At 43.9% G+C, this 15,711-nt stretch overlaps 1 protein-coding gene across 5 annotated transcripts in view; it reads left to right on the top strand.

The window, feature by feature from the left end:
• Positions 1–15,711, top strand: part of IRF2 (interferon regulatory factor 2) — a 40,667-nt gene that overhangs the window by 22,801 nt on the left and 2,155 nt on the right. For all 5 annotated transcript variants that reach the window (XM_082758494.1, XM_082758498.1, XM_082758496.1 and 2 more), the window contains 5 exons: positions 144–320; positions 2,824–2,870; positions 6,442–6,553; positions 10,431–10,595; positions 15,122–15,168. In XM_082758494.1, the coding sequence (XP_082614620.1) occupies positions 144–320; positions 2,824–2,870; positions 6,442–6,553; positions 10,431–10,595; positions 15,122–15,168 (548 nt within the window). The remainder of the gene's footprint in view (positions 1–143; positions 321–2,823; positions 2,871–6,441; positions 6,554–10,430; positions 10,596–15,121; positions 15,169–15,711) is intronic.

Below are 15,711 nucleotides of genomic sequence, written 5' to 3' on the forward strand. Positions count from 1 at the left end.
TTGCTCTTGCAACCTCAGCTGTTGTTTGAATGCCCGTCTTGAGAACCAAAGACTAATGCCTTGGAGTTAACCTGCGTTGCTATCAGTCTGCCTGGGGTATTCAGTTATGCATTGTGTGTGCCTAACTCTCTTTTCTTGCTTAGGAAAATACCAGTCGGGGGTAGATAAACCTGATCCAAAGACATGGAAAGCAAACTTCCGCTGTGCTATGAACTCTCTGCCAGATATAGAAGAAGTGAAGGACAAAAGTATAAAGAAAGGAAACAATGCCTTCAGGGTGTACCGGATGCTGCCACTATCTGAAAGACCTTCCAAAAAAGGTAGAGGAGAGAGTTTGCGAGTGTGAAATTGGTGTTGGGTGCATTGCTGCTATGGGGTCTGCATAACGTGCCATTTTACGTCTCCTGCTGTAAAGTCAGACTGTTCTATCCAGGTGTTCCCCAGAACTTAGGAACTTCTGCATGAAAAATGGGCTGTATTCAATTAAGAGAACAAGCTACTTTGAGAGAGGATCGATGAGACACGATAACTGGTGGTCTGTGTAAATGGTGATAGCTCTGTTAAAGCCGATGGAGCTGTGTTCAGATGCTAGTCCCGTGTACCTTGCTTGCTTAAATTTTGGGGCTGCCAGTAACTGCTGCCAAATGGGCCAAGCTTGATAGGGGACAGTGATACGGCATAAGCAGCTGAAGATTTGCAGAGTGACAAACACCCCTAACTTGAATCAGGAAAAATGTTTCCTGCGGGAGGTGTTAATAACAGTGCTGAACTAAAGCACAGTTTTAGGAAGCTGAGAATACCACAGGGGAGAGCCTCTATTCATTTTTCTGTGGCACCACTTTCAAAATCTCAGTCCCTGTGAGGTATCCTAGTGAATGAAGGCAGCATAAAGCCATATCTGCTTATTCCCTAACTCTCATGAGAGAACTGGGTCTCCTTCAGTCAAGGGGGCTGAATAGAGGATGTTCGACATTTGTGCATTTGGCACAGTAAAACTCATTCAGAATATGGTGACAAGCATTTTTCTGTCTGTTTCCAAGCAAGGATAGAAATAAGCTCACACTCCTTTTAGCTGAGTGGGAGCAGTACTCTCAAGCATAGCTGTGGCCTACATAGAAAAGCTGGTTCTGTAGGCTGCAGGGACCAAACTCAGCTGTCATGTGGAACTGGGAGCTCAAATTCAGCATCTGTGTTTCCTATATAAGGAACAAACTCCCAGGTTTGACATCCTAGGATCTCTGTTCAGGATGTTAAACCATGGAGCCACTTCTTTAGTTACATAGTTAAACAAGGCCATGAAAAAAAAAAAGGCTGTCCTCTTTGCCCCCAGGGCATGGTAGTGGTGACATGAGAAACTGTTTAAACTCCTCAGATTTGGCGTAGGCTTTAGGTCTCCTACATGCCAGGAGAAGATCCAACCACCAGGTCAATCTCATGAGTGGTTTCTTTTTGAGTAGAAACACCGGTTTCTTTATGGCTTTGTTAATTGTCTTATGGAGTAGAAGATGGGCTTCCTTTTTCCTCTGGTATCTTCTAGAGCCTAGAAGTATTGGATTAAAAGATAACCTGCAATCCCAATGTATAATGCTCCTCTAAAATCAAATCCGGTTCACCTAGTGCTCAATTTGTTATTTTCTCAAACTGAGAAGTAAAAGGCACATCTTAAGTTTAAGGTAACTGTGGTTGGAAGCATTTAACTCTGGCATTTCACGGGCAGAATCATACTATGAAATGAAGATCAGTCTGGAAAAAGTAGAATTTTTGCTTTGGAACTGTTTCCGATCTCTCATCTGTCTTGTATTTTTTACATTCAGGCATATATCCATGAACCACAATCTGTCCCATTGTGGTAGATTCCTCTCATAGCTGTAAGAGCTAGAAAAGTTCGTCATGAAAAATGAGATTCTGGAGCTCCGTGCAGGAGAAGATTCCACTACAAATCCAGTTACTATACAACTGACATACTCTGGGCCTTGTATATATTCTCACTTGCCCTTTCTACATGGCATGTGGCTATATTTATGTATGAGTGAGGGCAAAAGAATTTGTCTGCAAACATTTCTAATTCGAAGTGCTGTCTTGTAGTACGGATGGGAGAAATTCCTGGGACACGTCTGTACAAACAGCAGGGTAGAGCAGAGCTTGCATCAGCAGGTCTGAGCTTTCACGTTAGGGTCCCTTCAGGACACAGCAGGGGCAGTAGTGCTGAGGTCTGCCGAGGCATGGGAGGTTTGGTGAGGGCCATACACCTTGGGTTTTTTTCTGCATTCTCAAATCCAGCATGATTACATAAACCACTTTTGCATTAATTATAATATATAATCCTTCTCCCATGTTGCAACCATTTACAAAAATGCATTGAAGTTTACTGTGATCTCTTTTCACATGTTAAAGAATGATCTCCCTTTTCCTGTTGCTACAGTTAGAGTGTCTCAAGTGCAATTAGGAATGCATTTTGATATTTTTTTTCTTTGAGTATTTTTATCAAGTTTGCTTTTCCTTTAACAGTCCCTGGTGCTTAGTATGTCACTCTTTCATATTTTTCACCTTGCTTTTTTGAATGAGATCACTTTATTTAGTCCATTTATGGTTCTTTTTTGCAGTCCTTCAAAAATGAAACACAAAACCCGAGTGCTCAAGGTAAATTTTTGACTGCCCAGCCCTTATAGTGAGCTTAAAATTAAACAAAATGAGCTCTCCCTTTCTTAGGAGGTGCTACTATTTTGAGGCACATTTGGGGGCTATTTCTTAGTGGATATAGAAGGCATATAGGAAAAGTCATGGCACAGAGAACTTTAAGAGATCTTCTTTCTGTTGTTGCAGGAAAAAAAACAAAGTCCGAGAAGGACGACAAATTCAAACAAATTAAGGTAAGAAGCGGCTGTTAATACTGTAAGAGCTTGTGAAAACAATCTGTTGCAATATTTCTTAATAGCCCCAGTAGTATGTTGTGGATATTTGCAAATCTCCTATGCTTGTGGTTTGGTTAAGTAGCTACAGTTATTTTGAATTTTTTTTTTTTTTAAACCTGAAGCCTGTTACAGCCATGACTAACGTCATCAGTTGACACAGCCCTTGTGTTGCAATGCCTGGAGGTTGGAAAACTGGCAGCTTTGGCAATACATTTGCCATTTGTTTGTCTGTGTAAGTAGAAATAAGGTAATTACGGAAGGAATGCTTCTGAACAATGCAACTACCTTTTGTGCAGAAGGCATTGGAAATTCATTTTCGTTTAGGCAAGGGGGAGACGTTTTATCGGAGCTGCACTATCTTCTGCACTGTAGGTTGGAGGAATTCAGTTGTAAAGCTCATCAGGTAGCATATGAGATTTCTTCTTGTTCAGAGCATGGACCCAAACTCCCATTTGCTTTCCCTACAAAGCATGGTATTTGATAGGTTTCACAGTTCTGCTGAGGCCCCTCAAAGAAGATCCTTGTTAAATAGTGGCAAGATTTGGTCCAATTTGTTTTTTTTTCATAAAGTAAATTGCAAAGTTTCCAGACTTTCAGGCTTCACTGAAGTTTGTGTTCTTGGGTCTTTCATTGAAATCTGGGATTGGAGTAGTGAAAGCATGGCCTGCAGTAGCATGTAGCAATGTCCGTCCTCTGCTGCTTACTTCTCAGGGACTGTGACTCTCATTCCTCAGCCAGGTGAATGCTTGAGGCCTGGTAAAAAGACTTGATTGCAATTGGATTTGGAAGGCAAAAACTCTTTTGGTGACTTGTATAATTACGTGTCAGAGCACTCCTTTATTCTGGTAAGGTCCTTTGGTCAGCGTCGGGCAGCACACAATGCCTCCCAAACCTGGCAGGAGCACTTTGCTGTTCCCTTTCTTCATAATCTTTATTTTAGTCAAAATATTAAATACCTTAAAAGCTGTAGAGGTGCTTGAACAGTCTTGTCTTCTTCATTAAGACTGATCTCACCAATACTGCTTGAGAGAGTTCCAGTGATGTCGGGGAGATAATTACACACAGCATTATGTCTGTGAGTAGGAGCCTGCAGGGAGGTGCTCACAGCTTTTGGGGGTGCCTTCTTCCAGCTTGGTTGCCCTGAACTGTGCAGAAGTGTTGGGCCACACAACGCAGCAGCAGCAGGCTGATCTGGCCATGCTTCCAGCACATACACCTGCCACTGATAGCTGTGAATACATGTATATGGCTCGCCAGCCACTAATTATGATATGGCTGCTTACCTTTTGCAGGCTTTGATATGGGGCCAGGTCCTGACCGTTCTCCTTTATTCTGAGAAATGTGTACATGAGTTGACTTCCAAATACACCTGGCTTTATAAAATAGGTGCTCATTCAGTGCTCAGCCACTGCTAGGCAGGCTGTTGAGTGCTGAAGGCAGTAACTGTGAAGAAAGATGGTGGATGAGTTAATGCAAACGCACGTTTTTGAAAGCCGCTTAAATTTCTTTGCTTGGTGATGTGGATTCCTGAGATCTGAGCTGTGTGGTTTTCGTTGAAAGCCTTGCTGGAGCCTGGAAAACCTCTGCTTAGTGAAGATGAGCGGGAGGCTGCTCCATGACCAGCCTCTTAACTGCTGTAGGGTAACAGGGTCACCACTGCCAGACCCTGTGGGTGCCCAGAGCTCTAGGGCAACCACCGGTGGGGTGAGGAGAGCTGCCAGACCTTGCTGGAGAGACTTGGTGCCAGGCCTTGCCGGGCTGCTGAGGCCAAGCCTGAGCAGGGTGCTCAGTGAGGGTGCGTCCTTCCTCATCCCCGCTGTGGGTGTGAGGCCTGGCCTGCACCTAATCCCTGCTCCACTTCAGGCAAAGGAGCTGAGAGTGGGTCTCCACCTTGCAGATGAATCTCCTGGGTTTTTGGGCAAATGGAGGAGAGGCCATAGGTACCTGAGCAGCCCAAAGAGAAACAGGCTCTTTCCTTTGGAGACAGAGTTCAGGGCTGAGATGACTGCATGGGGGTTAATCTCTACCTTCTCTTACGTGTAGTTTTGGCTATGCATGCAGCTTCCCATTCAGACATTTGTTTAAGTCGAAGTGACACCTTTCCCTGTCCTTTCAGTTTAGCTTCCTTCAGGCATAACTGGAAAGTTAAGTGATTTAACATCGACTGTGCCAGTGTCCACGTCCCTCTGTGGATCTGGCACCATCACCTGAGTTGTAGGATGAATATTTATTTCTGCAGCTTGATAGGGCAGCTAAATAAACGTTTCTGTAACTAAGCCTCAGCAAAGCTGAGCGAGTTACAGTGTGAGCAGCATTCCCATGGGGGCTGCTGCGTTTGCCAGGGTGTTGCACAACACCAGGGCTCCGGTGCAGAGTCCTCATCTGTCTCTGCAGTCGGTATTTGTGGATGGATCAATAGCAGCTAATTTTATTTTTTTGCTGTTTTTCCGGTCCTTTGACTTGTGGGCTGACACTACCAGTGTGGCTCATCAAAGACCGGTTGCCACTAGTGCTTTACTCTCCTCTGGTTTTTCGTCCCCACGGTAACAGTTCATACGGTTCGTACTGTGAAGGGCTGGCACCACAAGCCTTGAGGCTTGCCTTTGCCCTGTGCTTGATGAAGTGATTTGGAGTAGCAAAAATGGGCATACTGTGGCATCAGATCACACCAGCAGTTCTGCACCTCTCTGCAGATGCTGTGAGGACAGGAGCGATGCAGGACTTCACTTCTGGTGGCGGCACTGCCTGCCCAGAACGGGAGCAGAAGGCTTTAGACTTTCTATCTGCTAACCCCATAAAGGAGCCCGTAACAGGGAGGAGGTTGGACTTGTAGTTAATTCTTTAAAAGAGTCTATAGCTTTTTAAAGAAATCCTGAGTTTGTGGAATTAAATTTTTGGTGTCTAGTCTGAAGGGAGGACTTTAGATTCCCATTTGAGTGTAACAGACCTACAGAGTATGCGTCTTGCGGACAGCTCAGTGTATATAGAACAGGTGGTGTTTTCCCAACGCTGTTGCCCTGTGGTAATGTTTATGATGTGATCTAAAAGGCTGTATTTAGTGTAAACATCTTGGTTTGCTTTCAGGCTTGCTGCAGAGAAAAATTAAGACTAGAATTTAGTAATTACTATGCTGGAGCTAAGGCTTCCTTTAAGAGAGCGCTAAGAGATACGGCATGTTTGGAAGGGAGCAAGGATGAATATTAAATAGAATACATTTTAAAGCAACGTTTCTTCTTTGTTTGTTCCAAATGTTAATCTCTTGTAGTAAATAGCACACTAATTTCTTGCTCTCTAAATCTGAAAATTAAAAATAGCTTTAGTTTCAAAGCTGAAGATTTGGAAGTGGAATAAACTCTGGCTGCTTCTCAGAGAGCCAAATTACTTGTTCTGAAACTGTGTCTAACAGAGCAGTGGCTATGCAGCAGGCAGAAGCGATTTAATTTATTACCATCTCAGAAAACAGGGATGAACTGAGTCCAGGCTCCTAAAATAAATCAAACCTGACCCAACTGTACTGTTTTCATTCTAGCAAGAGCCAGTTGAATCATCTTTTGGGATTAATGGGCTAAATGATGTCACTTCTGACTATTTCCTGCCCTCCAGTATAAAAAATGAAGTTGACAGTACAGTGAACATTGTAGGTAAGTACTACTATGCTTTTCATATATGCTAAGCATACAGGTGAATTAAAACACGATTTCATGAAATAGGTGGTACCAGAAATAAACTTCTGACTCTGCCAAACTCACCTTTCCAGCAGCATTTTGCACTTTGGAAAACAACACAGTTAAAATTGTCTACATGCTTTTTGCTAGCCCAAGACATGCAAGGTCCTGCTTGTGGGCCAGCCCCACCACCATGCCGAGACAGTGAGCAGCACTTCTGCAGCATGGTTGTTCCCCTGAGATCAAAGCTTTTACAGACTTCTTCAGGTGGCTTTTCCTAACATTAACTTACTATACAGGCTAGTCTTCAGCTATGAGGATATTGTAGCCAGTGTCTGTGGGAGTTAGACCAAAGTTGGATCACAGTTTCCCATTGCTCAAAGAACAGGTTTGTATAGGTTAACATTTTATTTGTGAATTTAAACCTACAGATGAAATAGAGGACCTTAGTTCTTTTACCTCAGTATCAGAGTCCGTTCTTAACATCACAGAGCTAACAAGAAAGATCAGTGAAGACTGTATTTAGAAACCAGTACATTAGGAATTAGATGTCACCTTTGAAGAATGTGAATAATTGGACCTTGGTAGAATAATGGGGCTGTTCTTGACAGCTCTTTTTCAGCTAAGGTTGTGACTGTAGTGAGGAATCTTAGAAATGTGAGCCGTGTAACATTTTCTCTAGAATTCCACTTTTATATATGAGGAAGAAGTGTTTGAAAAATATATTAATCTTCTGTATGCAAAGATGGCAGAAATTACATGCAGTGACTATTTTTGCTACCCAATTTTTTGGTCACACAGCTTTTCATGAAGTCATTCCTCCAAGTACTTTTATGGTCCAGAAGTACTTTTGTTCTCTTTATGGTAGTTTATTTAATCATCTCTTGCTTTGTAAAAGTATTAGGGCATGATTTTTGCTCCTACTATTACAGAGGGCTTTATAACTCAAAGGAATAGCACAGTATTGTGGTATGTTTACTGACTGACTCATAAACAAATCCGAAATACACCGAAGCTGATATGCAGCCCCAGCAAGGAAGCTTCATACACTTTTGCTTTATTTTACAACCTTAAAGTCAAACAGAGATCAATTAACAGCATTCTTTGAAATGTACCTGCTGTTCCCCCAAATCCAAGACAGTAATTTTGCTGCAACAGCTCAGTTTTGTACAGTGCAATGTATCCTGAACTCCTGTTAAATTTTATTGTGAGATGAATGCATGTTGCACCATAGCAGATCTTAGTAATTTACAGGACAGGAGCAATACTGGTAACATCAACGTAAAACTGGTAAAGGGGCTGATGTGGAAACCGAGCAAGATGTTCAGAGGAACAGAACTGAGTTTGCACCTTAAGGGCCTTCATTTTTCCTTGAGCTCACAAGGGAGATGTCTGGTTAGCCTTTTTTTTCCCTTTGCTCCTGTGGATAGACCTAGCATCCATTTTCAGAGGTGGAACAACAAGGTTTGGGTGCGTAACTGTGATCCAGTGTTGTTTAATTAATGGCTTGTGAGTGTGCTGCTTATCCAGTCTGAGGAGAGAAGTCCTTATTTAGTACTCCAGGCTGGTATTTAATGTAAACAGGGGGGAAAGGGTAAAATAGATAGATATATTCTGCAGAAAGGAGGGAAGTCAACTGGCAGGGAGAAAAGACAAACAGCACTTGCAGTGCTTCTGACATACGTGCAGCTCAAGGAAGAGTGGTGGCACATTGCCCAAGTGAGCAGTATTTTTTGCTGCACTGAAATTATCTCATGGGGTGGGTAAGAATTCTTCAGGTCTTGAAGAGAAAGATAAAACAGTGCGGATGGCCTGTTCTTATCCCAACAGTGTTGCACAATACTGGTTTCTCCTGGATAAAAATTAACTCTGTGTGTGTGTGTTTGTGAGTGTGCACACGCATGTGCTCCTGCCCCCTCCGCCCAATAAAAAGCAGGTCCTTTCAGAACCAGGAAAACTGATAATAAAATGTCTAGAACAAAATGGTAGTAATTGTAGTGGGCCAACTGAAAAAAAAAAAAAAAAAAAAGACTATCTGGTATGTATGTAATTTTCTATATGTTGGAATTGTCTCACAGAATGCACATCCCCCAGGCTTTGGGGGAGTTGCCAGAAGTTGGCTGGCACTTCACAAAGCTTTTCCCTGGGAGAAAAACCTGTCACTTTTCTTTTCCAAAACATCGTGTTCTTACCTTGTCTAAAGATAGAAGGCAGGAATGGGTTTTGTATATATACATGTGCATTCATGTATATTTACCTGAATCCATCCAGAAAAAGATACTATCTTTTGCTTTTTTTTTTTTTTTTTTTTTTAATTAATAATCAGATTACTTAGGTCACTTAACAGAAGAATTTCAAAATGTACTGTGCTTCACTTACCACATTTTTCTCTATCATGAATCTAGAATAAAAACGTGCTGTCTGAATTCCTAATGATACCATATAGCTCGGTGAATTAATTGTGGCTGTCCTTTGAAACTCCAGTATTGGCCAGCTCCAGAATGACATTACCAGGTGGAATGGACTACTGGGGCCTGAAAGATTTAGTAGAGTTGTTCCTATGTAAAACTTAAAATAGGCATTTATCACTGTACAGTGTGTTTAAGACTAAAAATAGTTCACAAAACACAAATAAATCTGAAACATTTCTTCCAGCACAAAATCTTTCCAAACTCTTGTTGAATTTGGTAGGAATATATCTGTTTGAAGGTAGTTTCTTTTTATGTTTTGTGGTCCAGTGAAAGAATATCTGTAGTCCTTCCCTTTCTCTTGGACAGCTGGGGTTTCAGGTTAGCCATCCCCTGAGGTCTCTCTGTCCATCCATGTTGTCCTGATCTAGCTAGTGGCTTTCAGCTGAGTGCTGGATTAATGCAGTAGTCATGTGTTCATACTGCTGGGATCAAAAGGGGAGGTTGTACAAGACAAAGGGAATTGTCTCAAGATGCTCCAGATAACTGAGGTTTTGGCTTTTACAACAGTACTTCTTTGCTAAGTAACTTCTAAGTTTATTCCCCTGTTTCAAAAGGGTGTTCTGTAGCACAGCTAGTGGCTGCAAAGTATTTTGGGACGCTTACAAAGCATCCATGGTGCTTTCACTTTGTAGAAATAAGTAATGTTTCTTTGGTATTAAATATTATGTGCATGGGGGAATAGGAAAACCATCTGTTAATAACTAACCAGACTGTAGCTGTCAGTCACAGACCACAGGGACTACAGACTAGCAGTACAACTGTGATTTTCTACATGCCACCACTGGCATTGCGAGGATCAGTGAGAACAAGCATCTGATTGGAGAGGAAATTTTTGGCAGATTCATGTCATGTATAAATCAGCTTTTTAACATATTTTACATGACCAGGTGGCTGTTTTTCCGCACGCCTGTTCTGACCCATTTGCTTTCATGATGCATAATTTACACAAGAGCATCCAGAGGCTGTGGGACGTGGGCAGCTTGTTGGGTGAGGATGCTTCCCAGATTAGGAGAGATTGCCGTGGTCTGTATGCCCTGGTGAAGGGAGAGTGTGGCCGTGGTCTTCCCTGGGAAAGCGTCTGGACAGCTGGTGTGCTGGGGACAGCTCGAGGGCATTTTGAATGAGAGCCAGGAAAAAGTTAGGTATTTTCAGTTGTCACAAGTGGAAAAGAAATGTCTTTGAAGGTGATGGAAACTAAATATGTCACACAGGTTTCCTATAGAAGTCCCTTTGAAAGCAGGTGGTGGACGTGGAAGAAAGTGCTGAGGCTATATTAAAGACTGCATTTCACTCAAATACCAAGCAGTCTCCAAGGACAAGCTCTTAGAGATTCATCAGAGTCGACATAAAATGAGTAATCAATTTTTTCTTCTGACTCCAAGTTGTAGGACAGCCGCACCTTGATGGCAGCAGTGAGGAGCAGGTGATAGTTGCCAATCCTCCAGATGTTTGCCAGGTAGTAGAGGTGACAACGGAAAGTGATGAACAGCCCCTCAGCATGAGCCAACTGTACCCCCTACAGATCTCCCCTGTCTCGTCCTATGCAGGTAAGCATCCTGGTGTTTCTTTTTTGGAAATGTTTGGGAGATTCTCGATTTGCTCGGGAGTGTCAAGCCAAGAGGCAGGGGTCACCACAGGGGAAAGGGTGGCTTTTCCAGGGCAGCTGGCACAGATTCAGAAATGTCTGTTCTGCTGCCTTTTGTATTTTTAACTCAAAAATTCGCAGTCCTGTATATTCATTTTACCTGGGGAAACCACTCAGCAGATCTAAGGATGGAAATGTAAGCTGCAGTGTGTAGCCTGTGATTAATGGAAAAATAACCTTTTCAGATGTTGTGCAGAGATATCTTGTCATCTTTTATTAGAGGGACATTTTCAGTGGTACAAATTGTACGTTGCCCATATATTGTGTCCCCTTTGCACCCTGACCTTTTAAAGATAAAAGGTCATTTCTGATGCATGTTTCCGTGATGCCTACCACAGTGGGTACAGAGCGCTAAGGGCTGCGCTAATGATGTATAATGTAAATGTGAAGCTGAGGGCCCTGGAGGAGTGGATGTGTCTTGTTGCATATAGTCTGCAGACTAGAACAGCCATGTAGTGACTGATAACAAGTGGTCTGTGGAGGTCTTGCTTCCAACGTCTGTCTCCCATCTGGATACTGTGATATCTAGTAAGGGTTGAGATAACAAGCTTTCCCCTGAGTCAGGGTGCTAATGGTTTCTCATTTTTATCTGGCCCATTATTTTCATAAAACTGGTAGGAAGTTAAGAGTCTTGGCACTTATTAATCCCTTATCTAAGACTGACAACGTATTCAGAAGTTGTAAGGGGAGAACAGATATAAATGCACACATGGGCACGCTATATAGAGTCCTTGCAATCACATAAGCCTTATTTCCGTAGGAAACAGGGCAAAACCACATTTGAAAGTAGAAAAAGTTTCATATCCAACCTGTCCTTCCTTTTTTAACATATTGCTAACTTGCAAGCCTCGGGATACTGAGGCAGAAACAGAAAAGTCATCTTTTTAGGCAAAATTGAGCATTAATTGTTCCCAGTGCAATTTATTATTTTACACATGGTTTTGTCTTTGACTCATTAGGCTGAATTAGTTCCAGACACATTTTCATAAAATATGAATGTAGGAATTTTTATCTTTGGGTCTGGGTGAATAGTTGATGTTCTTTTGAATAGCCTCCAATGTTAGTCTCACACACGTTGATATATGATCGTGCTTCCCAGCATGTTTAGTCTGTAATGGCCAGAGCATTTAGAAGGGCTTTGCACAGCACCAGGTGGGCGTGCTCTAACGTATTAGCAGTGGGAGACGCGGCCTTTGAAATGCTTGTCCTTCTTCCAAATGCTTCTTGCAAAACTTTCCCTGGCTATGTGAATGTGGCAACAATGCTTTCTTTTAACATCGGCTGAAGGATCTAAGTTCTTGGATGCAAACAAGAGTCACTGTCTAGCTCTGGAAGTCGTGGCGGTTGCTTGGGCTGTGACAATAGGGAGGGATGTATATGGTGACAAGAGAATCGTCCGGACATGAGCAAGTCCTGAGCTACCTTTCCTAAAGTCAGTGCAAGAAGTCTGCATAAATGAAGCATGTTTGAAGTTGTTCTGCTATCCCCTTATGTTGTCTTAGTGTCCTGGTGGTCTTGAGCTGACCTAACTTATATCAGGACCTGCTAACTCATAACTAGGATAGCACAGAGATGATTTCATGCCACTGACGTGCCTTTAAATGCATCTTAAGACAGCTCTTGAGGATCCTGGTTAGTCTAGCCAGAGGCCAGCAAGACATAGAGTTCTCCTATGGTCTGTCCTGGAACAAGTCCTGATTAATATCTTCATCAGTGAGCAGAGGAGGTGGTGGCATGCACACTTGTGAAGCTTACAGCAGACACAAATAAAGGACACCAGTCGATATGGCCAAGGGCAGGGCCACAGTCCAGAAAAAAGCGGAGAGACTGCAGGAAAGTGGCCAATGGGAACCTTAGGAAATTCACAGATTCATGATAACATCTAGCTTGGAAAAACCCTTCAAGATCACCAAGTCCAGCCAGTTCAGCGAGGACGGACACAAAGTCCTGCTTTTGGAAAGGAGGAGCCCTTTGCAGCAATTCAGGCTGGGGCTGCTGAAGTGGGGAGCAGCTCTGCACAAAGGGGGGTGGGCAGGGAGCTGGACGCAAGCCAGCAGAGCACCCTGGCTGCAGAGAAGGCCAACAGCCTTCAGGGCTATGGCTAGGAGATCTAGGCAAGTGATTATCCCCCTCTACTCAGCGCTCGTCACGCTGCTGCTGGAGCACGGGGCCTGGTTCTGAGTCCCCCAGGCCAAGAAAGCAACAAACAGGGGCGAGTGCAGGGAAGGGCTGCCAGGGTGGTCAGGGGCTGGAGCAGTTGTCCTGTGAGGAAGTGCTGACTGAGGGACTGGGGCTTGAAGAAAAGGTCCTGGTACCCTCACAGCAGCCCATCCACACCTACAGGGATGGTACTGAGAAGGTCGAGCACAGCTCCTCACAGTGAGGCGTGGAGGGAAGATGAGAGGCAATGGGCATAAATCGAAGCGAGAGAACACGGTCCAACTGGATATAGGAACAAATGTCACATTTTTCACCACAGGGTTTGTCAGAACCCTGATGTTTGTAGGACATTCTTGTGACTATTTCAGATTTTATCTTGTTACACACAAGCCCATAAAGGAGCCCTGAACCTGCCCTCGTGGCTTTGCTGAGTGGAGTTGCCTCCTGTGTCAGGTGCTGCCACGGGTTGGCAGGGAGGAGCATGACCAGAACAGCTGTGCAAGAGCAGTTAGTTTAGCTCTTCTGAAACAACAACAACAACAAACGGTAGCTGGAGGTATCAGCTGTCCTACATAAATCTGCTTTATTTCAAAAACACCTCTAGTTCCTTTCTGAGGTTACACAGGCAAGTGATATGTCTGGCCCTTATGAGTTTCCTCAGATTTCCACTGACGTCTATGAAATCCGTTTTTTTCGTACCAAGGCTGTTCTTGTCAACCTTGTCTTGTTTGACACCGATTCAAATAACCTTCCTGATTCAAATAGCCTCTCTAACTTTCCATCCCCGAGTGGCTCGCTTCCCTGGCTATGCTAACTATAGTGCTATCTCTTGCTCAGCATTTTGTTATGTATAAACATCAAGGATAGATTCCTTTTCATCTGCATCACCCTTTTTTTGTTGCCACATGTTTCTTCATGTCAAGGAATATCTGCTTCTTGTCTCTGTGTTGATCCCTCTTATTGACTCTATCTCCAGGGCCATTTCTCCTTCTGTACAGATTACTTTCTGCCTCTCCCCCCGCTCTCTCTCCCCTCAGTCTGGCTTAATGGACCAGCTTTATCACGTTGTCACATCTCTCTTTACCTGGGCCAGTGGACGAGGAGCCCTGCAGAGTGTTAACTTCACAGAGCTTCACAGTTAGATCCTCTGCAGGCCGCATGCTGGGACTGGGACTTGTGGAGTAGGTGAAGCGTCAGCTGTGGCAGTCAGAGCATTCAGTAGCTGAGCTGCCAGCTTCCTTGCTTCAGGATGCTGGGTGCAGTTTAGATCCTTACGTCTGAAGGAGCAATTCAGACCATAAGCTTATGGCTCTCTGCCCAAACCTCGTCCTTAGCCGAGCCTCAAGAGCTCTGGAGACTCGCAGGGGAGCTCCTCTGGTCCAACCACTGTTCAAGCAGGGACATCTAGAGGGCTTGAAAATACAGCTGAAAGCCCTGGGTTTCGGGCTCTTCTGCAAGCAAGGCTGAGCTGCAGGAGGATGGCTGTCCTGCTGGAGCTGCTGGCCTGTCCCTTGGTGCGGAGGGGTGGCAGCTTGTGTGTGTATTTGTGTGTTTGTGCTCTGGCTGAAATGGTGAGGGCCAGAGAGGCAGTAGGGAGGGGTGAGAGGCGATGGGGCTGTCCTGCTTTGGTGCAGAATGTCATTACATTTCTCTGTGCTGGAGTCATGGGTGGAGGGCAGAGAAACAGGCTGAAGGACTGGGCAAGGGTGGCAAGAATGAAATAAAAGCGAAGTAAACCAGCAGTAGTAAAGTGCAAGAAGTGGCAACGAGCCCTTGAGGCGGCAGATTGAGATAACAGTTTATGAAACAAAAACACACTTATCTCCTCTGGGGTGGAGTTGTAGATGGTTTTGCAGCGAGATAAAAATAAGGATTGGAAAGGACTTTGCCCATAGCTGGGCCTCAAGCTGCCCAGAGCAGGTGAGGGAAGGGGGCATTCCCTGCCAGCAGGAGTCTCCTCCCTCTGCCCAGAAGTATGTGCAGTTACACAGATCTGCTGCTTCCACCTCTGTTGCTGTCTTTCCCAGGGTGTGTCCGTATTAACCGTGATAACCATGTGAATTTGCTCCAGTCGTTCAATGATGCCTTGTGGTCTAGCCCTTCAATTACTTCGCACAGGGGGTCCGTGCTTTGCTATTGTTTCCTGCTTGTTTGGCTTGGCTCTGTTTGCTTGTACTTCTTTGAAGTGGATCGAGCCTCTTGAGCTGGATCTTGCTACTGTAGATAAAATAACACGAGTTTCATTTTTGCTTCCATTTTGTTTGACAGAAAGTGAAACGACTGACAGCGTTCCAAGCGATGAAGAAAATGCAGAGGTAAGTGCTTTCTGAAGTCTAAACATTTTGGGGCAAGATCTCAAAATAATGTCCAGAGGTATTCTTTTGTCTTCTACGTTTGCAACTGCCTACCACTGAAACATTCAGTTTTAAAAGCTGAGAGAGAAAAACAAAAACTAGAAAGGTTCAAAGGATACATATGTTTGGATGATTTCCTAGCAGAACGGATATCTCTGCAAGTTCCTTCTTCCTCATCTGTCATAACTACAAGGCGATAAATTTGCATAAGAAAATACTCTGTCGAACCATCAACAGTGCCAACTAATTTGTGAATACAGAGCAACCCAGTGGCCTTTGTCATGTGCTCTATGTGTGTGTGTGCACCATGCATTGACACTGCTGGGCAGTGAGCATTTCATCTCAGCTGGAAGCGCGCTCACTTTGTTTTCCTTAAATGGCATCTGAGCTCATACAATTGGAGGAAATGTTTACATGTAGGATAGAAATGCAACTTGAACATTTGAGGTATGTGAGGCAAAAGGCTTTCCTGAGAAGTGAAGACCAAGTTAGCGCTCAGCATCA

Source organism: Aythya marila (genome assembly GCF_965140915.1).
Source record: "Aythya marila genome assembly, chromosome: 4".
NCBI classification, from domain to species: domain Eukaryota; kingdom Metazoa; phylum Chordata; class Aves; order Anseriformes; family Anatidae; genus Aythya; species Aythya marila.